The sequence below is a fragment of the Pseudozyma flocculosa genome (genome assembly GCF_000417875.1).
Source record: "Pseudozyma flocculosa PF-1 unplaced genomic scaffold scaffold00006, whole genome shotgun sequence".
NCBI lineage: Eukaryota > Fungi > Basidiomycota > Ustilaginomycetes > Ustilaginales > Ustilaginaceae > Pseudozyma > Pseudozyma flocculosa.
Genome location: NW_006920874.1, coordinates 61673 through 87093, shown reverse-complemented (window position 1 = coordinate 87093; position 25421 = coordinate 61673). Strand labels below are relative to the sequence as shown.

Here is a 25421-nt window from a genome sequence, read left to right as displayed (position 1 = left end):
ATCCATTCTGGCGGCCTAGGTAGGCGGATCAAGAGCCGGGCAGGACGGGCACAGTACTCTGTAGACCGGGCGAGCTCGACTGCTGCGGGGGCGGCAGGTACACTGTGGGCCGGGCAAGCAGAGATGCGGTATCACGTAGGGGCTGCTTGACTGCTATGGTGGTCAGTCACTTTTGCTTGAGCTGATGGCGTGATACATCTCGTGCAGCGCTGACCAGTCTCGAGAAGATGGTGGTCAGGAAGGAAGACGATTTTGGCCAAAAATTTCGACCGCTTTTCCGAATCGGGGGAGCGGGACGGGGGGACGCGAATCAGGAAAGCCCCCGACGACTCTGATTCCCGAAGGTAGGCAAAAAAGGAGAAGCCCATCCGAACCCGTCTCACACCTGCTTGGGGCAACGTCGCGTGGACTCCTGCTGGCCGAGCACTCGTGGTCGAGCGGCTCTGTGCGAATTCAGAACGAATTGCACTGGATCACAGTCTCGGTTGAAGAGACAGAGGGCGCGGCGCCATCCCCTTCAGCGGCCGAGGACGGATGGTCGAGCGACCTGTGCAAACATTAGGGTCGACGTCGACCCGAATTGCTCTGGGGCACAGCGGCGGTGTGTGGATTCGGGTCGACGTTCGGGTCGACGTCGACGCGAATTGCTCTGGCGCACACCGGCGGTGTGTGGATTCGGGTCGACGTTCGGGTTGACGTCGACCCGAATTGCTTTGGAGCACAGACAACGTCGACCCTTGATGCAGCGGGGTGAACGCGATTTCTCTCCCTTGAACCCTGCACCTCTTCCCCCCCGGCAAGGGGCCGGGGAAGAAAATTACGGGATGGAGAGGACGCGTCCACGCGCGCTCTCTGATCCGCTGATCCAGCCTGGTCTCCCGTAATTTTTTTGGCCCCCCCGCGCGGCAGACTTGCCCCTGGTCCACTGATCTCGACTCTCCCGTAATTTTCTTGCTGTAGAGGCGCGCCAGTCAGAGTCAGAGTAGCTGGCCAGGGTGTTCCCCCCCCCTGCTTCTCCCTCCAGCTTGGCCTCTCTGACGCTTCGAGGAGCTGCTCTCTCTAGGGGCCAGGAAATGTTTAAATAACAGACTTTTGCAACCTTTCCTCCTCTCTCTCAAACCATCACCTCAACTCCCATCGACAGCTTCCTCAGCCTCTCCAGCAACAGCCCATCCCATTCCAACTACCGCTACCTCGTTTCAGTAAGCTTGCTTCGCCCCTCCGGTCTACCCTGTACCCTTCCCCCCTTAGCTGACCCTCTTCGCCTCGCCTTCCCCCCTCTCCCCCCTTCAGCCGCCATGCCGAGCTTCCGACGCCAGCAGCGCCTGCGCGAGCGCAGGAAGAGGGCCCAGCTCCGCGAGCTTCGCAGGATCGCCGCTGAACGCGAGCGCGCTGCCGAGGAGCAGGAGGCCAAGCGCCGAGCCACCTTCTATCGCGCCCTCAAGAAGGTGGCCGCCGAGTGCCTGCCCAAGAGCACCGCCGACCTCGTCAGCCTCATGGACTTCATCTCGACGCGACGCGACGCCCTCGGCTATCTGGAAATCGCCGTCAAGATGGCCAGCGCTGCCTGCAAGGCCTACGGCGTGTTCCAGAATGCGCTCGATGAACCCGTGAGTTTTCCTACTCGCCAGAGAAAGGCGTGTTGCGCGGTCTGACCGGTTTTACCGGCAGCAGGACCTTAGCTTTCGGATCCTGTCCGAGCTTCCCCCAGCGGTCTTTCGGCTGCTACGGGCGCACAGCGCGATCAGAGAGCTCTCTGACGGTGCACCCTCATCTGACAAAAAAAAGCAATCCTCTTTTCCTTTTTCCCCCTCTGCAGCAGCAGATGGACAACCGCCCGGCCGCTGAACCCGTGAGTCTTACGATTAACCAGAGAAAGGCGTGTTGCGCGGTCTGACCGGTTTACCGGCAGCAGGACCTTAGCCTTCGGATCCTGTCCGAGCTTCCCCCAGCGGTCTTTCGGCTGCTACGGGCGCACAGCGCGATCAGAGAGCTCTCTGACGGTGCACCCTCATCTGACAAAAAGGCCCCCTCTTCCACTTCTCCCCTTTGCAGCAGCAGCAGGACAACCGCACCGCCGCCGCCGCCGCCGCCGCCGCCGCCGCCCCTGAACCCGTGAGTCCTATGATTCACCAGAGAAAGGCGTGTTGCGCGGTCCGACCGATTTTCGGCAGCACGACCTTAGCTTCGGATCCTGTCCGAGCTTCCCCCAGCGGTCTTTTCGGCTGCTACGGGCGCACAGCGCGATCAGAGAGCTCTCTGACGGTGCACCCTCATCTGACAAAAAACATACCTTCTCCCTTTTCTTCCTTCGCCGCAGCAACAGGACAACCGCCCGGCCGCCGCCGCCGCTGCCGCCGCCCCTTAGAGCAACGGCACCGAGGCCCCTTGGAGCGGACCCTCATTTCCCTGCTTCGCCTATTCTCCCTCGTTCCGTTCCCTAGCACTGTTCCCCGTCACGCCTCTCTGTCCCCGTCACGGATTCCCCTCACCATACCCATATGTACACATGACTTGACCGTCTCTTCAATCGCAACTTTCCCTCACGCACTCTAGCAATCTCACGTACTATTGTATTCTATGCATGACTTCTAGGAAAAGACCATTTCGACTGAGCTGGGATTCAGCAACCCCGAGTTCTGGCTACAGGAAGTGGCGCTGCTGGACCATCGGACGAGGTGGTTGTTAGCGCAGTGAGGCCTAGATGCGCTCGAGGATCGTCGTGCGCTCGAGGATCGTCAGCATCGGCAAAGGACCAACAAACAAGCAGCGATCGCGGCAGCGGGCCGGTCCAACGGCGGAACGGGGCGATGTCCCGAGGCTGACGGAGCCGTCTTGGTGAGTTCGGCATCAGTTTGGAAATTCGGACGGCGAGCGAGCGGGCCGATGCGCTACCGAGGCGAGCACACCCTGCCTCGGCTGGACCGAGGCCGCCCTCGTGTTCGAGCAGCCGCCTGTGCCGCGCCTCCTGCCTCCGGTTCTGGTCAAAACACACAACGACGAGACAAAGATCATGCCGATTCACAGCTTGAAGGCGCACGACCACGGCGCTCCTACCAACAGCCGTCCTGCCGGGTGCGGTACACCTTCTGGCGGCGGTCGGCCGGCTGGTACCGGTAGCGGCGCTCCTGTCGATGGTCGTGGTACTAGCGTCAAGCGCCCGCCGGCGTTCAGATCACTCTCAACGTCGTCCAGTAAGTCAGCCGATAGCGAAATCAACCTGCAGGGCACTGCAGAGGGAACCATCGGCGAGTTCAAGCAAGTGCTCAAGGTCTTCGCCACGAGCGTTTAAGTCCAGTTGACTAGCAGCGTCGACGGCGGTCGGCTAAGGCAGCGCGAGTACGGACGGCTTCATCCAGCTCTGCATCAGGCAGCCCGACCATGATGCCCTTTCTCGCTCGTCTGAGGGCCCACCCGACGTCGCTCGCGACGCTGCAGGGCGACTTTGCCAGGATGGAGTCCTCGATGTCGGCTCGTCTGGCTGCCCTTCGAGACTCCGCTGAGTTGAGGACCGAGTCGCAAAGGTCGACGTAGGCATGGAATGTTACCATGCTGTCGAGCAGAACGTGCTGGCCCTCCGTGGCGTCGAATGTCGAACAGGATTGGTTCCGGAGGGCAAAGCGGTGCGAAGCTGACAAGAGTAGAAGCGAAGGTGGTGGCGTCCACCTTCTTCATCGTGAAGAGCGGGCTACGTGCGAATGCCTCGACGACGGCGTCGCTTGCCGTGCCGCAGCCATGTTCGCCTCTGTCTCGGCGCTCGAGGAACGCTCGCTCGGTGTCTGATGATGCCGGGCAAGACAGCATGCATCCCGTCGACCGGCGCTCGCTCCACTAACGACCAGTAAGGCAGCGTATGCAGCGGCGTGTAGTCGGCGCCGGTAAGCTGGACCTGGCATCGGTCAGCGGTCTGATTGTTGGATCGCTCCTCGGCCTGTTTGCTGTGGTGTCGGTGCTGCGCTGGACTCCGGGGGTGCGCCTTTGGCGGCGGCGTTGATCTCATCGCGCCGTAGCGTACAATAGGGGCAGAAACAGCCGCCCGAGGCATGGCTGGGGAATCTGCACACCTTGCCGCGAGCAGGGCGGTCACCGCAGAACAGGTTGATCTCGGCGCGGAGGACACGAGCCACTTCGCAGCCGCCAGGTCGAACTGAGACGCCGCGGTGGAGCAGGAGTAGGTCGTCGACTATCGGATCGATGAGGTGCTGGAGATGACGCGGCGCTCTGGAGCCAGGGGTAGCCCAACGAGGAGGCTGTGCAACATCTTGTTGCGCAGCCGCGAGGGCAGGTTGTCAATCCGAAGGACGATGGCGCCGACACTACATGTCTGTCCGCTCTTCTATGGCTGAGACCGATCGATCTTGGGCGTCACCCGCACAGACAGATCGTGAACCACGAAGCGGCGCCCGGCTGTACGAGTGATCCATGCTGCGCTGTCGTACACGTCGTCGATGCGGCCGCACCGAGGCGTGCGCTGGCGCCAATCGTTCGGGAGGTCAACAAAGCTTGGATTGGTCTCGACAAGGCTGCGAAGCCAGGCAGATGGCGAGCTAAAGATGAAGAGCTTCAACGGTTGGCCAGAACGGGGATCGGCAAGCTCAGCGCCGCAGGTGCAAACGCTGAGCTCCTCGGGTGCAGTCGTGTCCACTCTCGCAGAGCGCCCGCCAGCCAGCCGTGGCCAGCCGCTCGACGACGAACGCGTACGCACGTACCGTGCCCGACGCGCCGCGCTGCCCTACGGATGCCAGTTGGCAGAAGGTCGGATCTGCCCAGCCTGCCCATCGCATCTTCCTCTCCTGTCTCTCTGGGGTTGGCGCGGTCGTCGAGGGCTGCATCGTGGGGGCTGAGACCGAGGTCCCGACATCGTCGTCGCACCGTCGGAAGCCATACATGCGTGGACCTGCCATGCCGTGGGCTCGTGTCGCACCTTGCCTCGCCTCGCCTTGGGTCTCGCAGCATGGCCAGTCCAAGCCAGGCCAGGCGACGACTCGGATCATCCTGCCCCGAAAGTCAGGCGCTTCGCCCCATCCCATCCTGGTCGCGTCTACGCCCTACCGCTGCTCATGGCCAGACATGCGATACTATCTTCTTGAGGACGCTTCAGCACGCTCCTGCTCTGTCCTGTACACGGGCTGCTGGGATCGGACCGCCGTTGCTTGTAGCGTACTGTACACCGCCTAAGCACACGCTGTCATCATCTCATGCCCCGGCCGACGAGCCGAAGGTGTGCTTCGGCCGGTTCGTGCCGTCGGAACGCACAGGTGCATCTGCTGAACCCGGCGTGCGCGTAGGGTAGGGAAGGGCAGGGCAAGAAGGATCGAGCGGCGAAGGCGGTAGTTAGTGCGACATTCATACCGGTACCACGCCAAGATGAGAAGAGCCGGTGCAGCCCTCCTGAGTCGTCGTTCGGACAGATGGCGGATCGGACCAAAGACGGGACGTAGGCGAGTCGGCAAGGCAAGACAAGTGGGAAGGAGAGGTGGCAGGGCGAGGTGGCACGGCGCGGCGAGACTAGGCGAAGCAGAGCGGGTCGGCAGGTTGATGGCGAGGACAAGGGCAAATGCAGGGCACTGCGAGAGTGGCCGCAGCATTGGCAGCAGGGGATTTGGAGAGGAAAGAGGAACGGAGCAGTAGGCGTCAGTCGGGACAGCGGTTAATGGCACAGCAGGTGCGCCGGCAGGCAGGTAACAGTGCTCACGGAATGAACCCACGGCCGTTGCTGACAAGTTTGGGCCTGCTGCTACGGTGGTGTAGGGAGGGGAAGGTAGAGGCGAGGCTGAAGGGCGAAGAGAGAGAGGCAAGGAGAGCAAGCGGAGGGTCAGCAGGACTCATCTCGGGCGGAGCAGCAGGGTCGGTGGCGAAGCGGCTCGCCACGTTGATGTTGTGGGTCTTGTCGAGGCCGCCGCCGATGCGGTTGATGCGATAACAGCAGGGCAGGAAGCGGGCATGGGAGCGGACAGGGGAGCGGAAAAGGGAGCGGAAGCCGAGACGAGGGAGCGCAAGGGCGAGTCGACGCCGTCCACCGCCGGGGACGTAGGAGAGAGCTCTCCAACGCTTCCGTCGATTGGAAGGGCGGTGGGCGGGAAAGCGGCGCGGCGGCTGAGCTTGGCGGCCGGGGCAAGGCAAAAGGGAACGCTGAACGATGCAGGGATGGTGTTGCGGGGGTGGTATGGCCAGTTTCGAGGATGCCAGGCAATCTCGAGCGCACGCTGTTGAGCAGGGTGTCGACGGCTGGTATGCGGATGGCTCGGTTCGTCTCCCGAGGCTGCCAGCGCGAGACGGCCGTTGAGCGAGAGCGGCTGGGCGGTGGATTGGCTGCCGGGCGGTAATCTGATGAGGGCGACGGGGCCGAGGCAGAAGTGGGAAGCATGCGAGAGCGGCGGCGACGGACAACGGCGAATACCGGTGCGGCTACGGAGGTGGTGGGCCGGTGGGTAGGAGCAAGAACGAGGGTCAGCCAAAGAGAGGCAGAAACCGTGTCCAGACGCCCGCGCCCTCTGCCTGCATGCCGCTACGCCAGGCTGACTGCAGCGCAGGCAGAAAGGCCCGAGCGCAGACGCTGTGAGGCCAGCTCGGTCGCTGCCCTGCACTACACACAGCCCGGTTCCGGCAGCCGACGACGAAGAGCTTGAATTTCTACGGGACTGCGGCCGAGCTCGATAGGCCACCCGAGATGTTCCGGATCGGCTCGCTGGGTCAAGATACGAAGGGATCGGTGCTCTAGACTAGGGGATCAGGGTAATGGGCCTCGACGACCCAGTGACTGCGAGTCGTCCCGCCGAACGCTGCCCGAGGTGGGCCCTGGCCAAAGGGCGGCCGGCGACGCGCAGGTCCCATGTACCCGCATCCGGCCGGGCGAACCGCCGGGTGTGACGAACGTCTTGTTGGAGCGATGCCGAAACGGGGGACGTGTGGTCCTTTGTCGTCGGTGCAGCCGGTAGCTTGCCGGCCGATGGGTTCTCGTATTGCCTGTGGGTATCTTCGTGGCGGAGGCCCGACGTCCAAAGCAAACGTCAGTACAGGCGGTACACGGCTGTGATCTGGCCCCGGAGAGTGGTGAGGCGCGCTGTGCCGTGGTGGGGTGCCGCACCTTGGCAAGGCCGAGGAGACTTACAATGGATGGATCTAGGCCGCGGCGGGCTCGATGTTGGAGACAAGGGCAACGGCCGAGGCCGAGTACGTAGAAGCCTGCGAGGGGTGCTGCTGCTGCTCGACGGACAAACGTACCGTCAAGCGGATCAGCGAGCCAAACAGCCAGCCGAAAAGAGTGTTTATTTTGTTAGCATGACCAGTGCACGTGTCATCGCAAAGAAACCCGCTCTGCTGAACCTGGTTGGCTCGACGTGCCGAGCGCACTTGGAGTGTCCGAAGACCTCCAAGCGGGGGGCCGGCGGCCGCTCAAGAGGAACCCTCTCCAGGGGGGCGATCAAAGAACGCCCCTCCCTCACAACTGCGCTAGTGAGCGAACTCACCTCGGTATCCGCCGGACCGCTGTCCTCGTCGTCGTGCTCGCTCTTGACCCCGGGGTCGTCCGGGATAGACGCGGCGGTCTCGGCAGCGTCTTTGGGCTTGGCCTCGGCCTCCTGGGTGGCCGCCTCGCTGCTGCTGGGCTTGGGCGCTGCGTCGGTACGCTCGTCGTCGTCCTGGGGCTGCTCGGTCGGGCGCTCGGCTTCCTTGCTAGATCCCGCGGCGTCGCGCTGGCCATCAGACTCGGCCGTGCGCTCGTTCTTGCTCTTCTCGGCCTCCGCGGCTGCCCTCTTGGCCTTGCGCGACGAAGTCCAGCTTGACCAGGCCCGGACGGCCATAGCGCAGGTGCGCAGGAAGATCTCGACGCAGGCGGCCGTGTCCGAGGTGCGCGCAGCGAGCTCGAGGATCCTCGCGAAGTCGGACGCAGCGTTCGGGTAGCGCTCGGGCGCAGGCGCATGGTTGGTGTCGGTGGTGCTGCTTGCGTTCGCGCGAGTGTTATCGTCGGCAGCTGAGTGTGTGGCAGTGTCGGCGTTCCTGTCGGCGTTCCTGTCGGCGTTCCTGGGGGCGCTGTGGCTGGGACCGGCCTCGGAAGCGCTTCGGCGGGCGGACCGAGCCAGTTTTTCTTTCGTTTTGAGCTTCGACCTGATTTTAATACGGGAGGTCGAGGTCGTCATGTCTCGGATGATATCGACGTCGTAGCGGCGGAGGAGTTTTTTCATGTGGCGAAGGCGTGCGCGTTCCTCCTTGGCTCGTCCCATTGTTTCGTGTCGTCTAGCGCAGGGATCTGGAGGGCTGAACCTGTTGATCAGAGCAGCGGAAGGGGGGGACCAGCGGCGGCGAAGAAGAGCAGGTCAGCACTCGCCGAGGTAAGCAAAAGCGGCAGGGGAAGGGGCCAGGGGAAAGTGCAAGGCTTACCGGCCTGGACGAAGGAGAGGATAAGGCACGCTTGGTAGAGGGAGGAGTGAGTAGAGAAGAGGGGGCTGTGGCGTCGAGAGGAAAGAGCAGATGAGGGATGATGGAAAGAAAGATGAGGGGAGGTCAAAATCGCACCTTTTAACCCGTTTCCGTTCCCATCTCGAGGCCGTAGAGAGGGGATCTCAAGCTCGGTACACTGACTGCTCTCTGCTACGTGGAGAGCACGAGATTGCACTGCAGTGGCCCGGTGCAAGACGTCGCTGTCCATTGCTGTCCATGAGGCGCCTTAGGCGGGATGCCTCTGGCTCTGCTTCAGCTTCCCAGGGGGACGGTAGCTACGAGCTGGCTTCCACGTCAGCACCGTCCTCGACGGCGAAAGTAGCCGCTGTGCAATTCAGCTGCAAGCCATAGCTGCAAATACCGTGGCATCGTGGACCACATGCTTAGGACGCAGACACCGTTTGTGGCTGCTCGTACACCCATGCCCATCCGGGTCCAAGAGCCGGCTGAGCAATGCTGTAGCAGCATCCAGACCTGGCCAGATTTTGGATCTCCGGAGCAGTAACGTGAAGCTCAGTGCACAGGCATCTGCACACACTACTGGGTGGCTTCGCGGCGATGCACCCATCTTGAACCCAACTCTAAAACTGGCAGCCGCAAGGCCGAGCGCAATGCAACCATGCTGCTGCGCCTCGAGGCTGCGACGTCCCAACGCTGCGTGTGATTCTCACGCCCGCACCTGGCTGGTCCACGACACCCTGGCAGAGGCTGCCTTTCACATGGCGGAGAGGCTTGCCGGGCTTTGCCTCTAGCTTGCGCCCATCGTTGGCTGCAGCCGTTCCTGCAGAGGATAAGCCACGATCGTCGTGCGAACGAGGACGAGGAGGCAGCACAGCCACGCCACGTCTTCGCACCATGCCCGCTCCGAGTCATACGACGCTGAGGGAGGGTTCAGTTTGCGCGCGCCCCTACGAACCATGTGGACGCTTCTTCGAGGCAGCGTGGGAAGCAGGGACAGGGGTACACCGCAAGCTGATCGTCGGCAGCTACTTGCAGACGCCGGAGGGGATAGAGGCGCGGCGAGCAGGCTAGGACTACTACTACTACTCTGCTCTGGAAGGAAGTCTGGGGCTGGGCAGGACGCGCACAGGCAAATGCACGGCTGCATGCACACGCGCCCTCTGCCGGTTCAGCCGGCGTAGCCGCCTGCCACATGGCAGGCCAATGGGTCCCACGCATATGTGCAACGGCCGCTGCAGGCTGGGCGTAGCTTCGGTCTGGCTGCATTATCCCAGGTTTCAGGGAGCACCTCACAGGCGTAAGGCTAGCAGCTACTCTCCTTGGTAATCGGCAATCACATCGAGGGTTGCAAGCAGCCAAGCACGCTCGAAGTACGCCTTCTTCCGCTCGTGGCCGTCTCACAGTCTTGCCTCGACGGTACCAGCGAGGATCTACCCGCTGGCCCGACGACGGAGGCCTTCATCGTCGCTCGCCAGGAGGACGAGACAGGTCAGGACGAGTACTGCATCGCACGTGAGTGCCAAGATTGCAGGTCCACAACGGATCCGCAGTGCGCACCGCCCCAGCCACACCGTCGCCGAGCAGGGCCACCGAGGCAGCGATAGTGTCTTCGGGGCCGGGATCCTGGTCTACGTTCGATGACATTGCCCAGGCGGCACATCCGCCACCCCGACGCTACTGCTACTCGCTCCTCGAGTGTCAAGCTGGGAGGGCTGCAAGCCCATCTTAGCATGGCCAAGGCGCTTCTCGTGTTCGATGGGTGCTGCTACCCAACGCTGTAGGCCTCGCCTCGCGCCCTCATCGAGAACTGCTCGACCTCTCTGCTGCTCGCTGGGTCGATGAAAGGCATGCTCCCTCTGCCTACCGGGCCGAACAAGCGTGTACAAGGCAGTTCTACTCGATGCTGATGGAATCCCCCTGTATCCCAGCCTCGTACTTGGGCAACATAGAACGACGTCGCATCCACTCGGCTGGGACACGGCTGGGTCCGAGCAGACACGGCCGTGTCCCCTCTTCCCGAGCCGCCTTGTATGTTTTCTCAAAACACGCAACCATCCGTCCAAGCAGTCACACGGGTGCAGCGATAGAGGTAGATTCAACGGCCAGGCGAGAGCGGAGACATTCTGTCATTTCAGACTAGCGGAACATTTGCCACGACGGGGGTCCCGGCGTGCGACAAGGCTACGACACTACGCGGCTCCGGCCACCGTGATGCTACGAGGCTGCAGGCGCTTTTTGCCCAGCACCCGGCGGGATCTGTGTGATCGCCGCGAGACTCCTTCTCGCGTGCGAGCAAAGGGCCTTGGAAAGACCTGCTTCGGCATAGCGCCTGTTGCTTCTACACGCGGTCGACTTCAGATAGAAGACCAGGTGAGGCTCGGGCGCTCGGACTTGCTGCTGCGCGGCTGAAATCCTGTTTGTGCTGGATGACGGAAATCCGACATCCAAAGTAAAGGCCCCCTTGATATTGTCAGTATAGGTCGCACGGGAGACGTCAAGATGGCGGGCGTGTCCAGGTCCCGAGGTCTGGCGAGGCCCGCCGCCGTGTCCAGTCATTGAGCCAGCGAGGGCAGCGTGAGTGTCCAGGCCCTATTCTCGGCCTGGCGAGGCACGCTGCCGTGTCCGACTCAACCGAGCTGGCGAGGGCGACGGGCGTGTCCAGGCTTGAGAACCGGGCCTGGCCACGCTCACTGCCGTGTCCAACTCATAGGAGCTGGCGAGGGCAATGGGCGTGTCCAGGCCCGAACTGGCGAGGCCCGCCGTCGAGTCGTGTGCCGCACTCTGGCAAGCCCGGGGAGAACTTACAAATGTGGACTCGGACTTGCTGCCAATCGGTAGGTGTCCTGTCGTGCTGGATGACAGAAATCCGCCATCCAGGATAAAAAAAGGGGCCCCCTTGATATTGTCAGTATAGGTCGCACGGGAGCCGGCGAAAACGACGGGCGTGTCCAGCCCAGGAGGACTGGCGAGGCACGCTGCCGTGTCCGACTCGAGGGATCTGAAGAGTGCGACGGGCGTGGCCAGGCTTGAGGTCCGGCGAGGCACGCCGGCGTGACCACCGCGAAAGGGGCAGCCAGGGCGGCGCACGTGTCCGGGCCCCAAGGTCTCCTGGCGAGTCCCGCCACCGTGTCCAGTCCTCGAGTCGGCGAGGGCAGCGTGCGTGTCCAGCCCCGGAAAACTGGCGAGGCTCGTCGCCGTGTCCGACCCCAAGAGGCTGGCGAGGGCGACGGGCGTGTCCAGGCTTGAGCGCTGGCGAGGCGCGCCGGCATGACCACCTCCGAAGAGGCAGCCAGCGGTGCGCGTGTCCAGGCCCAAGGTCCCGGCGAGGCCCGCCACCGTGTCCAGTTCCCAGAATCGGCGAGGGCGGCGTGCGTGTCCAGAATCCCGGACTGGAGAGGCCCGCCGTCGTCTCCGGGTGCCGCACTCTGGTAAGCCCGGGGAGAACTTACACGATGGTTGGTTCAGCGCGACAGCTCTTCCTCCTGCATCGCGGCGATCTTGCAACGGTGGACCGGGTGGTTCGCGCGGCAAAGAAGACATTCGTGCGGGTTGCTGCATCCTTTGCAACGCTTGATGTTGAAGTTGACGCACGGAGTGTCGCGCGGTTCGTGAAAGCCGATGTCCTTCGGTTTGGTGGAGCTGTAGGCGGCGACCTTGGCGTTGAGCCTCTTGACCGTCTTGTTGAGTGACTCCTGCTGGGCGGCCATGGCGTTCAAGCACGTCGGCTGGGATCGGAGTTGCTTGCACATCTCGTCGAGCAGGACATGGACATGCCCGCCGTTGACCGAGGCCGTGGTGGGGCGAAGCAGGGTGTCGAACTGTAGACCGGTGCTGGTAGAGATCTCGTACTTGCGGTGCGGGCCGAGCGTGTCGATGCGGTGCGAGTGACGGTGCTGGGCCGGGGTAGGCATCTCGTAGCGATGTCGGATGTTGGCTGAGGCGCGAGACGATGCCGAAGACGAGGTAGGGTCGGCCGCGCGCTTGTTCGGGGCAGCGCCCCAGGAGAAGATGTTGCCGATCATGTCGAAGCCGAGCGTCTGTGAGCAGACCAGTAGGAGGGTGGAGGAAGGGCAGTCAGCGATCCTAGCAGCAGGCGTGAGTGTGATCCGATGAGGCGGAGGGCAAGCTTACCGAAGGGAGGCTCGGAGGTGGTTGGATGGGGAGTGATGGAAAGGAGGGAAGAAGATGGGACGACGACTGGCCCCCTTTTAAGCCTTTCGACGAGCCCTTTTTCCTCTCTGTTGGATCAGCGTCTGTTCCCTTGGACCACAGCGACAGGGCTGCCCTGCCGTTGGCGGCGGTGCCAGCTTCCTGGAGCAGCAGCGGCGCTACAGGCCGAAGGACAAGACTGAGCCTTGTGCGGGCGCTTGTGGGCTCAAGGACCGAGACCGCGGCGCCGTGGCCGCTCTTCTGCTGGCTTCCACGTCAGCGCTCTGACTCGAAAAGTAGCCGCTGCGACGAGCAGGGACGGCGGCGAGCCCTATCAGCATACGCCAAACGTCCAATCACGAAGGCGGACGAGGCTCGCTGGCCGCCGTGGTGCTGCACAGGCGTTGCGATGTGAGGCGGTGCGGTGCGTTGCTTTCCCACGCCACAATTTGGCCTTGGAGCAGGCAGCATCTCTTTGGCAGTGCGAGGCGGAACGACAAGCCACGGACAGCTCTCGGGACTCGTGTGCGAGCACGACGGAGCCAGAAAGCGTATGGCCGAGGGCCGGTGCTCGAGGCTGGGGCAGCAGATGCTGGGCAGCGGCCAGAGCGTGTGCTCGCCCCTCGGCGGTCCTGTGCCATCGGTTGTAGGCTGGCAGAGGCGAGCGGTAGGTAGCATCGCTGCAAAGCTGTAGGCTAGGTAGCGTGAAAGACCTTGGCGGCAGACCAACCAGAGACGGGCGGTTGGTAGAGGGCGCGGGAAATGCATGCATGCATGCGCGCATCCCGGACGATGCAACCAGCTTAGCCGCCTGCCACATGGGTGAACGGTCGGCGTGGCCACACACTCGCACGCCCAACGGGCGCTGCAGGTAGCTAGGCTGGGCGGGGCTGGGGCTGGGCCCAAACCTAGCCCAGCCTCTAGCCGGGCCCGGCTGCATTCCGAGTTCAAGCAGGACCTGGGCAGCGTCCCTCCCTCGCAGAGAATCGGCACCCAGCCAGGCGTGCAGACAGGCCGCCATGGCCGGTAGCCCCGTGCCCTCCTCGCCCGTTTTTTCCAACGAGGGACCACCCAGCCAATTCACCATCTCTGTTCGAGGGGACCCGCATCGTAGCTGGACATCGCTCGGACCCAAATGGTGACATCGTGCTCGATGCCGTGCAGGCAGCAAGCCACCCTGTCCCCCTACGTCGGCATCATGGCGATGGCAGCTGGCATCGTCGGCCTAGACACAGCTACGGGGCGACATGCGCGGTCGATGATATGGCGCACCGCACCAATCAGAAAGCGGCACCTCGACGTGGTGAGAGAGCGGAGCTCGCCCCGGCCTTTGCACAGCCGCAAAAGGGATCCGAGAGACAGAGCGCTGCGCCATGCCATCGGGGCCAACGAGGCGCCGCAGCAGCTCCAAGACGGACGACGGTCTCGCAAAACGTCCAGCCGCTCCGGCCGAGTAGACTGCGAGCGCGCGAGGGCCAAAGAGCGGAGCGAGACGGTGCGGCCAAGAGCGGATCGGCTCGGCCCTTACGAGGCCAGCCCAACGGGTCGCTGTGCCCTTCCTCTGCGACCCACAGGATGCCTGTCGGCAGGGTAGCGAGAGAGGCTGGGCGAAGCTGGGAGCAGGGGAGCTGGCTGGCGCTCGAGCCTGCCTCTCGGCCGGCGAAGCTGGGAGCGAGGGTTGTGGGTGGCGCTGCACCCTATCTCTCGGCCGGCCAAGTTTGACTCGTAGGCGCGGAGGCACCGAGGCTCGGACCCGTTCCACTCGACCTCGCCCGTCGCCCGCTGGCGCCGGCCAGGGCGGGAGAGGGGCTAGGCGCGTCCACTCGTCGTCATCCGTCCGTCTCCTACCTGATCACCATGACGGCCGTCACCGCCATGCCCGTCTCGAGCAAGCACGCCCGCCTAGCTGCTCTGCTTTCCAGCCTTGCAATGTATCCGTCCATACGGCGGCAGATCCTTGGTAGCACGGGCCCTGGGTCGCCGGCCTTCATTTTTTCCTACAACGCCCTCGACGCCCCGCTCGGAGTGACCTCGGCGGGGTAAGGCACGCTTCATATCGCCTTCGAGCCCTAGACTCGGACGCACCCCACTTCAACGCCACACGATACTGCAGCACCAACGCCCGCTGACCGAATACGCCCTCGGTCGGGGCGTCGAGGTGACTTTTTGGTGCATCTCATTTCCCTCGACGTCGAGTCGGGCCGCCGGGGTGCAGTAGTCCAGTGAAGGACTCCCTCGGAGGCTGCTGACCGAGTCAGCTTCCCTCTTCCACCGTCCTTGTCCTCTTCTCCCTCGTCCTCTCTCTCACTCGATATCGTCTTGCTCGCCACCCCTCTCGTCCCATCGCTACGCTTCGCTTTCTCACCTGTACCACCGAAACCCACCACCCCTGCAATACGAAACATGGCACGCCCGTCCTTGCACCTGATCGTCTGTGTCGCAATGGCCGCACTCCTCTGCAGCCTCTCTGGCGTCGAGGCAGGCCACGGACGACGAATCCAGGAGCCCTGCAGTGAGTGGTGGACCTTGCCGTCGACTCGCGTCGTCTCCCTCCCCGATCGGCCCCGTCTGACCTCCTGCCATTGTGCGTTGCCTCTTGCACGAATCGGACCAGCCTACAAGCACGATTGCTACATGTTGGCTGAAGGAGGCGGGCCCGAAGGCTACGGACACAAGGTCACCTGCGCCATCCCGCTCGATGCACAGGGCAAGGAATGCAAGCGAAAGGGAGACTTCCAGGGGTAGGTTCCCCGTGGTGGCGGCCTCGCCTCTGTTACTTTTTGATGGCGCACAGACTCACAGACCACTCCATCTTGCACACGATACGGCGGCAACCACGTTCGAGCAGGTTGTGCAAGTACGACGGCGAGCTCGATGTCAACGAGGCCGGCTGCGAGTGCGGTATCAAGAACTCTGTCCTTTGCACCGAGTCGAGCCCTTTTGATCGCCTCAACGACCTCACGGCCTACTACAGTAACTGAACCTCCGCCTCGTACTCGCGATCGCCGCTCACTTCGGTTGGCTTGTCCGACGATGGGATGTGACAACGGCTTTCCTTCACGCTCAGCTCCGCACAATCGTCTACACCCGTCCCGCCCCGGGCTACAGTGGTCCACGCGAGCTCTGGGAACTGTTTCGACCTCTCTACGGCCGTATATGGCCCTCTCCCTCGGCGTGCGCAAGGCCGCGTGGTTCCGCAACCTCTTGTAGTTCATGAATCCTCTCCCGACCATCCCCTCCAATCCCATTCCCATCGTCATCCACACTGAAGGAAGTGGAGCTCAGGCAGTCCCTCAACGCGGAGGCGCCCATGGTCGGTCCAAGCACATCGACGTCCGCCATCACTCCGTTCGCGACGCCGAGCGCGCCCGCCTCACCTTCGTTGCCCGTGTCCCTGGCCCCGAAACCCCCCGCAGACTCTTTCACCGAGCTTCTTCCCCCTTCATCTTTCTCCAAATTTAGGGCCAAGATTGGTCTTACGACTCACGAGGTGGCGAAGCTGATGACATCCGCCTGCAGGCAGTTGCGAAAGAGGCGCAGGAAGCTGGAACGGACAAAGCCACCGCCGACGAAGCGGAAGAGCACATCGCCGGCTTGGGCCGCACGCTGGGCGTGCCAGGCGAGGAGGCGTGTAGGACGGCGGTGGGACAGGTGCAGCCGTCAGTTGCGAATAGAATGAGCCAGAAACCACGGCCGCCGATGTCGGTCTTGGAAGCAGGGATGCGCAGCGAGCAGCCAGATGCGGCCAGGCAAACGTCAGCGACGGAGGGGTGCATGCGGGCCAAGAAGGCCCCGGACCAACAGACTTTGCCAGACCGAAGGGAGCCGTTCAGAGGGCCGCAAAGGCTGCGCGCAGGGCCAGGGCCTCGTCTGTCGGGAGCGCGAGGCGGTAGGAGCCGGCAATCGCCAGCTCGAGGTGCGCCACGGGAAATGGTGTGGCCTGTCGTGGTGGACGGGCAACGCCGGCTCAGGCATCGCCCCGGAGGACCCGCTGGACCCGGTGATCGGCGAATGGGAACAGAGGGAGGCTTGCGTCGACGTGCCACGAGCGCAGATTGGAGGAGAGGGCCCGGAGGGACTTGACGCCTGCCCCCGTCCGGAGGAACTCCGCGGCGAGGAAGGCGAGGAGGCCCTCGGTGGAGACGAACGTGACGGGGTTGCCGCGACGGGCGGCAAAGTCGCCATAGCGTCGAAGGGCCGCGGCGTGCCCGTGTGTGCGTTCCGGTGTGTATGTCGCGGGCAAGGCCAATCCATCCGAGCAGCGCCGTCGCCGCAGTTGGGTATCTCGCCGCTTCGGTCAACACCCGGACCGGGGCGTCCAGCCGCCAGCCGACCGGGTGGAGACGAGGTCGACGACGCGTCCGAGGGAGCTGAGCGGCAGAGCTGTGCAAGTCTAGGGTACGCCAGGTCCAGACGGAAGCGGGAGAGCGGGTCAGCAGCATTGACAGCAGAGGAGACTTGGACGCAGGAGAAGGAGGAGGACCGGTGGAGGGCCAAGTCGAAGAGGCGGAGGATGACAGGAGCGGCGTCGCCGCGGACTGAGCCCGCGAGGAGGCCGTGCCGGACGCCCTCGTTGTCGCAATGGAGGGCAAGGTGCGCCCCCGCCCGCAGGACCAGATTGACCGCGATGATGTGTTCCACGACGGTCAAAACGGCCATGGCCTCCTTGAAGCCCATGGGCCTGTGCCAGTGACGGGCCCTGATGCGCTGTGCGAAAGCGTCGAGGGCTGCCGCGATAGGGCCGGGTAGGCCGCCCGGTCCGTTAGACACCACGCAACCACCGTAGCCACGCGTGCCGGCCGTATCGGTGGAAGAGTCGGAGGTCCGGTGTGGCGAGGGGGAGGCCAGGAGCGACGTTCCGGACCAGGTTCGCAGGCCGGCCTGCCAGCAGTGCACCTCGGCCAGGGCCGGCCGGGAGAGGTCTTTGGCGGCGCGCTGGTGACGCCGAGGAGCGGCAGAGATCTTGCAGGATACGCAGCGCGGCGACGGCGTCGTCGAGGTCGCCACCGCCCGAAGATGTGGTCGAGGAAGTGCTGGCACGAAACGCCGCACATGTCCGCCATCTGATTGAACGCCTCGGCCAGGATGTTGAAGACCCACGGGGCGGAGCGGGGACCGAACGGGACAGAACTGTCGCGGTAGTACAGGCTGTCGAGGTGGAAGCCGAGAAGCCATGCACCATCTGGGTGTCGCACCGCCCAGAGGTGGCAAAAGGCGTCGGCAAGGTCGGTATTCCAGAGAAAGCAGCCCGGCCTCAGCCGGATGAGAGCGAGGAGGCCTCCCTGGCTCGAGGGCCTACCAGCTCAGCATTTGTCGCCACAACGGCAGGCGGGATAGAGGGGACCGGCCGACGCCAGCTGCGCCACGGTGCTCACCAGGCGGACGCGAGGGAGAGTGTTGAGAGTAGGCCTCGCCTGCGCGGGCCACACCATCAGGGAGAAAGGGTCGCCGCGGTGCGCAACTGAGTGCTCGAGCAGGCGGCCAGAGTCGAGGACGGGGTTCGCGGCGGAGGGCCACTTGCTTGCCTACAAGGCGGGAGGCGCGGTCGGGAGGCGCGGTCGGGAGGCGGGGTCGGCGAGCTTGGACAGCTTTGCTGAGTTACACAGGCCGGCGACGATCTCGCCAGGGGCGGTGTGGGTGATGGTCTTGGACTGGCTGTTGTGCAGGTCGAGGGTCTTGTTGACGCGCGCCCGTGTGGTCCCCTCTGCCAAGTCGCAGCTCCGCTGCTTCCGGAACTTGGCCTCCGCCATCCTGCAGAGCGGGCAAGTGCAGTCGTACCGATCGGGGATGAGCGCGACGGCGGGGCCGGATGAATCAAGGGGATGGGGGGGAAGGGTAAGGGTCAGTGTGCGCAGGGAGGGATGGAGGGTAGGGGCAGAGGACAACGCGGTGGCGCTCGAGGGTCGGGCACGCACCTGTTCTTGACAATGATCTTCTCCTTCTTGCTGCCGTCCTCAGCGCGGAAGTTGCCGACATCGCTCTCGGCCTTGGATATGGCCTTGTGCTTGTTGCGGCGCTCCGCCTGGGCGTAGAAGTTGGTGGGCGGCTCGACGAATCCAGCGAAGGTGCGGTCTGTGGGCCTCTTTGCCACGCGCGCTGGCGCGCTCTTCCCGGGCTTGCGCCCCGCCGCGCTTGCCAGCCAAAAAAGCCCCGCAAAATTAAAATTAAAATTCAAACAGGCGGGGCGAGCCCCCGGCCTCCCCGACTCGCTGCTAGCGGGCCAGCTGCAGGCAGCGGGGCAACGGACCAGCGGGGCAGCAGGCCAGCAGCAGCCAGCGGCCTCGCGGCTTGGGCCTCACTCACGGATCCGGGACCGAGACCGAGACCGAGAACTCCACGAGGCCAGCCTCGGCCAGCCAAGGCGACGAATGCGCATTGAGACTGGCCTCGCCCGCCCGATATGCCTTCGGCGTCGAGCGTGTGCACGGTGAGGATGGTGTCAGTAGCGCCGCGTCGGGATGAGGGGACGGCGGACCTCCCCTCAGAGGTGCTTTCGGGGGGGCCAGGCGCCTCTGCAGCTGCTCCAGACCCCCAGACCCCCGTCTGCTTGCTCGGTGGCCCTCTCCGAGCCCCGTCCCCATCCTCGAACCACGGGCGAGCAGGCAGGCCGACGTGGCAGGCCTGCCGCCGTCCTGCCGCCGTCGAAAACCACGGGCGAGCAGGAGAGGCGACGTGGCAGGCCTGCTGCCGTCGAGACCCACGGGCGAGCAGGAGAGGTGACGTGGCAGGCCTGCCTCAGTAGTCCTGCTGCGGCGGGACGGGCAGAGGGAATGAAACACGCCCTAGGGGGAGCTCACATCCAGCCGTTCATGCGGTCCCACCAGCAGCCAGGCAGGGTCGCGCGTGAGAGGTCGGGCGACCCACCGGGGGCTCACCTCGAGCGCGTACGTGGCCAGTCTCTGCACCCGCCTTGCGTGGCTTGGGCGTGTGGCCGCCATTTTTTTCGATTCGCGTCGACGGTCTGCTGGAGCGTCGACCCGAATTCCCGGCCAGCAGCAGATCAGACCCACGCAGGAGGGGAGGAGGGGCCTGCACTCTGCCCGTCTCTGGGCCCGCCTCGCGTGGCCAGCAAGCGCGTGGCTGCAGTCTAATTTTTCTAATTCGGGTCGACGGTCCAGAGCGTCGACCCTGATTCGCGGCCGGCAGCAGAGACACTACGGGGGACGGGGAAGGGGAAGGGGAGAGGGGTCTGCGCCCTGTCTGCCTGTCTCTGTACCCGCCTCGCGTGGCTAGGCCGGGTGGCTAGGCCCCGTGGCTGCTTTTTGCCATTCGGGTCGACGGTCTCGAGAGCGTCGACCCGAATTGTCGACCGTCGACCCGAATTGTGAGCGTCGACCAGACTTGTCGAGCGTCGACCCGAATGGAGGACCGTCGACCAGGAAATCCAAACTTGCCGCGAGGCCGAACCGTCCGGGTTACGCGGGCGAGGGCGCCAGCGTCTTGCATGCCATTTCGGGTGGCTTGAGGGTGCAAGGAGGCCGCCGGCGTCGACTCCGACTCGAGCGAGGCAACGCTGCCCCTATTCCATGCAGCGAGAATTTACGGGAGACCAGCTCGAGCTGGTCGGTGTGCGCGCAGAGCTCTCGGATCAGCGAGAGGTGAACGTAGTTTTTCGCCCCAGGCACTTTGCCCTTGATCGCGCCGAGGAAAAAGAAAAACTACGGGATGCTCGATTGATCCACTGATCCTCTGGTCTCCCGTAATTTTTCGAGGGATCACGTCGAGTGTGAAAGCAGTCGTGTGCTTCGAGGGACAGCCTGCCCTGCCCTGGCCCTCTCAGCGTCGCAGCGAAGCAGCCTGGCCTGCCCTCGACGGCCGGCCGTCGCAGCGAAGCAGCCTGCCCTGCCCTCGACGGCCGGCCGTTGCAGAGAGGCTGCCTGGCTTGCCCCGTCCCTCCTACTGAGTGAGCTTGGGCGGCCGTTTGCAGGCCCAAGAAATGCTTAAAAGGAGCTCAGAAGAGAGGCAACTTCCTCCCCCTCAAACCACAACAATCGACCACCGCCTTCCTATCCTCCCAACCTTCTCAGACCACCTCTTCCCTCTCGACGACTCCTCCGGCGCTCTCAGCTTGCCTCAGGCCCCCTCTTCCCCCTCGACTACTCCTTCGGCGCCTCCGGCCACCCTCGGACCCCCCCGCCTCCTCCTCGATCTCGCCCGGCGCTCTCAGGACACCTCGACGACACCTGGCACAGCTTTTTATCGGTGAGTTCTGCTCACCAGTTCTATTAGCGGTCCGGCACCGGGCATTGTCTCAGCCACGTCCTGTACAGCCTTTGTTCGGTGCCTGGAGCAGGCGCCGCGGGTCTCTTTGCCTCGTCGTGCCTGGAGTTGACGGGTACGGCTTGTCGGGAGGTACCGCGGCGTCAAGGCAAGGATCCCTCTTTTTCGGCTCGATTCGGGGAGAGGTAGGCTGACGAAATAGTACCCATTCCTCTTCTCGCATCTTTTTGCAGACTCAATCCAGGGCTAGAGCAAGTTCTACAGTCGACTCCAAGGTCCCTGTAGGTGAGTGATGCTCAGTCAGCGAGTTTAGTGGCTCGGCATGGCGGCGGCCCCGCCATGTCTGGTGCAGGCACGGGGGCGCGGTTGGGCGCGTTGTGGTTTGCCTTGACCTGCCTTGCCTTGGCTCGTCCTGGCCCTTGACTTGCCTAGGCGTGTCTTGGCAGAACGCGACTCGTACAACCGCGCCTCGTTCGGTGTCAAGGCGAAGAGTACTCCTTCTCGAAGAAGGGAATGAGCTGACAAAATAAACCCCCGCTCCTCTTCTCGCATCTTTTTGCAGACGCAGTCCAGGGCTACAGCCAGGTTTACAGTCCGGTCAAAGGTGAGTTACCCTCAGTCAGCGTTATCTTGTGGCTCGGCATGGCGGTGGCCCCGTCATGTCTGGTGCAGGCACGGGGGCACGGTTGGGCGCGTCGCGGTTTGCCTTGACTTGCCTTGGCTCGTCCTGGCCCTTGACTTGCCTTGGCGTGTTTTGGCAAACCGCGACTCGTCCAACCGCGTCTCGGTGTCAAGGCGAAGGGTCCTCCTTCTTTCGAAGGGGATGCGCTGACACAAAATAAGCCCCCGCTCCTCTTCTTTGTCTGTTTGCAGACTTCAATCCGTCCGTCAGGGCTGTAGCCAGGTTTACAGTCGACTCGAAGGTCCATAGGTGAGTTTCCTCACCAGCTTATTAGTGGCTCGGCATCGGCGGCGTCCGGACACCTACTGCGCCATATAACACGTCGATGCCTGGTGCAGGCACTGAGTCGCGGTGGTTTGAGTCGCGATTTGCCTCGACTTGCCTTGCCCAGGCTTGTCCTGGCCCTTGACCTGCCTGGGCTTGTGTTGGCGAGTCGCGACTCGAACAAACGCGCCTCAGTGTCAAGGCAAAGAGTCCCTCTGTCTCCATTTGAGAAGGGGTAAGCTGACAAAATAAGCCTCGCTCCTCTTCTTTGTGTGTTCACAGTTCTATACAGTCTTTCCCATCACGAGGACAGACACGCTTCCAGACAAGCACACCATGAGCGTGAGTTCTTGGTCCGTCCTCTTGGCTTCGTCGTTCAGTATGAGTTGACCAGTTTTCACTTCACCCTTTCCTCCAGCAGGCCAACGCGATGCAGACTCCTGGCTCGCCGGTCTCGGTCGTGTCTTTCGCGTGGAGCGACTTCACCAACTGGGTCCCCAAGGCTTCGGAGAACAACACGACGGTTCACCCTGCCAGCGCGACGCCCACTCCTGGCTCGCCGGCCTCGGGCGCGTCTTTCGCGTCGAGCGACTTCACCGACGTGGTCCCCAAGGCTTCGGAGAACAACACGACGGTCCACCCTGCCAACCCGACGCCCACTCCTGGCTCGCCGTTCTCGGGCGCGTCTCTCGCGTCGAGCGACTTCACCGACGTGGCCTCCAGGGCTTCGGAGGACAGCACGTCCGTCGAGGCTTATATCGCTATGTACGCGAAGATGCACAACATCCCGATGCCCAAAGAGCGCAAGCCTTGCCCGGGATTCACCATCACTCTCTCGAGGCCTCCGGCAGTCACGGGCGGAGAGACTCCCAGCTCCAGCGGCGAGACCGATTCGACAAGTCCGGCTTCCAGCGACGACGGCCGCGCCCCCACGGTGAGCGAGCGGATGACTTGGGTTTCTGAGTGGAGCGACGCCGGCGCTCCAATCAGGAACCGACGCCGCCGTCCTCCTCCGCGAGGACCCCTAGTGCGCAAGCCGGTGCAGGCGGACAGAGACCGCCAACAGGCCGTCCCGGACACGATGCGCCTCCTCTCGGACATTGGAACGCTGCAGGAGCAGTTCGAGGCCGAGCGCGACATCAACTCGGGCCACCGCAACAACCTGCAGAGCACCGTCAACACCCTCGTCGGCACGGTCACCACACTCGCCGGCAGCGTCAACGCACTCCACAGCACGGTCACCACGCTCCACGGCACGGTCGACACGCTTCACAGCACGGTCGACACGCTGCAGGGCACCCTCGACGCGCTCGTCGCCACTCACGAGGTCTGCTACGCTTTCAACAGGGAACGCAACACTTGCCCCCGCACTTGCAAGCGCCTCCACATCTGCAACATCTGCCGTGGTCGGCACCCCGAGACCAAGTGCGAGCAGCCCGGCGCGTCGCGCTGAAGATGATCTGGCTCGACGTCTCAGTAGTTCTCGTCCCGTCTTCTCAAAACTTGACCCGTCCTCTAGTGTAGCGTAGTTAGTAGGCCTCGACGCCTCGGATATCGTCCCGTCTTCTAAGAACCTGACCCGTCCTCTCGTATGTAGGCCCTCATCTCCTGTCTATCCCCAACCACGAAAATGTATATCTCGAACCACGAAGAATACCACACTATTGGCCCGCCACTGGCCATCCCCCCCATCGCCCAGCCTTGCCTGCCTCCGCGGTATCCGGCACCATCCTCGGCCTCGGACGAGCGAGTGGAAAGTCGCTGCTCCACCCACCAGCCGCCGCGCCGCCACTGCAGGCCTCCACCTGCCCCGCCGAGGAAATACGACGCCGCAGCCACGGTCGCGCTGCTCGGATGCCGGATGGACCTGAGCCGGGAAAAAAGCTGGACCCTTACCCGACACGCGCCGATATGAACATCCACCAGGCCGGGATGGCATCCTCGGGATGCAGCGGTCGGGTGGCAAATTGGCGCGCGTGTGTCCCTCGAGAAGCGCAACGCGCTCCCACCCCAAACAGCATGGCAGATTGCCCGCACCCTCCCGACCGCACCGGCCTCTGGCCCTCCCGCATCTGTCCAGCCACTTCTGTCATCCATCCGCGAATGTCGATTGTCTGCCTTCTTGCCATGGTGATCACACTCGCACCGCGCCGGTCATGCCCGTTGCACCTTGCCTCACTCGCTGTACCGGGTACCTCGCACACCGACGAGCACCAGCCTCACACATCGACGAGCACCGGCCTCACCCATCGACGAGCACCGGCCTCACACACGTACAAGCAGGGTCCGTTGTTCGATCGATCCCGCTTTGAGTTCCCCTGCCCGTATCCAACGCCACAGCCCGACCTCATCGAACCGAAGAAGCGCTCGCCACAGCAAAGGCTGACATGGAGCGTTCCTGACCCATCGTGACAGCGCGGGCGCAGGGACATCCCAGACAGGGTGTCTCAGCCCATCTGGCGCTGCGCCCAGCCAACGTCTCGGGCAGGCGGACGGCGTGGCCCCGTCCCGGCTGCCTCGCAGCCTCGCTGACCTGCTGCTTCCGCTTCGGGCCAGGCCCGCGGCAGCCGGTCCAGAGGACGCGTCCGCGCCCAGCTGGTTCCTGGTGCCTGAGACCCGCCGACCGCAGCCTGGCCGATGCCGCGCCCGAGCTCGTGATCTGCCCCCACTACTGCTCGCGCGTCGGTGCACCCGATTGGTTTGAGTGCACCCCGCTCGCCAGTCGTACTAGCTAGCGGCTCGCCAGCCGCCCTTTCGCCCGCGCCGCTCAACCGTCCGTCCCTCCCAAGTGCCCGCGGACGACCCGCTGCCTGTGTCTGGTGGAGCGCCTGCACAACCTACGCCGAACCAGCAGGCTAGGCTAGGCAGGCTAGGGCAGGCTAGGGCAGGCTACGCTAGGCCAGCCGGCATGCACGGGCATGCACAAAGGGTCCAGCCCCACAGCTGGCTTCCCGGGGAAAGCAACGCGGTCTTTCGCCTGGTGCCGGCCAGTAGGGCCCCGGCGGGCAAAAAAATAATAATGACGCGCCCGTCCGACGCCGTGCAGGTGGGGCGCATACGAGCCCCAGCCTGCCTGACGGCGCCCATCCCCCGTCCCCCACCGGACGCTCCCTCGGTGGAGAGTCCCTCGACACTCGCCCGACTGGCGGCTCGACGGAGCCGAAGCCAGCGCATGGGCCTCGCTGCCAAGCCTCGTCACTCGTCGGATCCGCCTCTGGGGCCCGCCTCCTAGCCAGGTCAGCCAGGCAGGAGGTGTCGTCGCCAAGGCTCTGTCGCCACGCCCAGCCGGCTCCGAACTCGGCTGTGGCTCGGCCACCGGTACGGCCGAGTCGATGGTCTGTCCGCGTCCGCCGCCCGTTCGTCGCCCGTTCGTCGCCCGTCCGCCTGTTCCCTTTCTACCATCCGTGGGCTTCGCTCCTCGACCTCGGCATCGTTACCTGACCCTCTCGTCGACTTCTTCAACGGATGGGCTGACACCGCTCCCCGAACCTCTCTGCTCATCAGAACCTCTCCCTCGCAGGTATACTCGCTCTGAGCTGCTAGCGATGCGCACGCCTGCACGCGATGTCGGCGCTATCAGCGATCCGATGATCCCGAAAGAGCTGGCGCACTCGGCGGACTACGAGAGGCCAGTGCTCCACACCCACGCCTCCCAGTGCCGCTCAGCCCCCTCGTCTCCCAGTGCTGCTTAGCGCCGCAGTCCGTA

The 25421-nt window shown here is 63.9% G+C and overlaps 5 protein-coding genes across 5 annotated transcripts; 2 read left to right on the top strand and 3 right to left on the bottom strand.

Annotated features, from left to right (window-relative positions):
• Positions 1-7122: 7122 nt before the first annotated feature.
• On the bottom strand, positions 7123-8138 carry PFL1_02167 (uncharacterized protein; the record flags this gene model as incomplete). Its single annotated transcript, XM_007879680.1, has 2 exons — positions 7123-7203; positions 7470-8138. 2 exons carry the CDS (start codon positions 8136-8138, stop codon positions 7123-7125), a joined length of 750 nt encoding a protein of 249 aa, XP_007877871.1.
• Positions 8139-11845: 3707 nt separating this feature from the next.
• On the bottom strand, positions 11846-12422 carry PFL1_02166 (uncharacterized protein; the record flags this gene model as incomplete). The annotated part of the gene is made up of 2 exons (XM_007879679.1): positions 11846-11882; positions 11992-12422. The coding sequence occupies 2 exons, from the start codon at positions 12420-12422 to the stop codon at positions 11846-11848; spliced, it is 468 nt and encodes a 155-aa protein (XP_007877870.1).
• Positions 12423-14991: 2569 nt separating this feature from the next.
• Positions 14992-15530, top strand: PFL1_02165 (uncharacterized protein; the record flags this gene model as incomplete). Its single annotated transcript, XM_007879678.1, has 3 exons — positions 14992-15061; positions 15164-15290; positions 15398-15530. 3 exons carry the CDS (start codon positions 14992-14994, stop codon positions 15528-15530), a joined length of 330 nt encoding a protein of 109 aa, XP_007877869.1.
• A 2544-nt stretch (positions 15531-18074) lies between these two features.
• Positions 18075-18925, bottom strand: PFL1_02164 (uncharacterized protein; the record flags this gene model as incomplete). The annotated part of the gene is made up of 3 exons (XM_007879677.1): positions 18075-18300; positions 18465-18621; positions 18853-18925. 3 exons carry the CDS (start codon positions 18923-18925, stop codon positions 18075-18077), a joined length of 456 nt encoding a protein of 151 aa, XP_007877868.1.
• Positions 18926-22051: 3126 nt separating this feature from the next.
• Positions 22052-23168, top strand: PFL1_02163 (uncharacterized protein; the record flags this gene model as incomplete). The annotated part of the gene is made up of 2 exons (XM_007879676.1): positions 22052-22057; positions 22137-23168. 2 exons carry the CDS (start codon positions 22052-22054, stop codon positions 23166-23168), a joined length of 1038 nt encoding a protein of 345 aa, XP_007877867.1.
• Positions 23169-25421: the final 2253 nt, after the last annotated feature.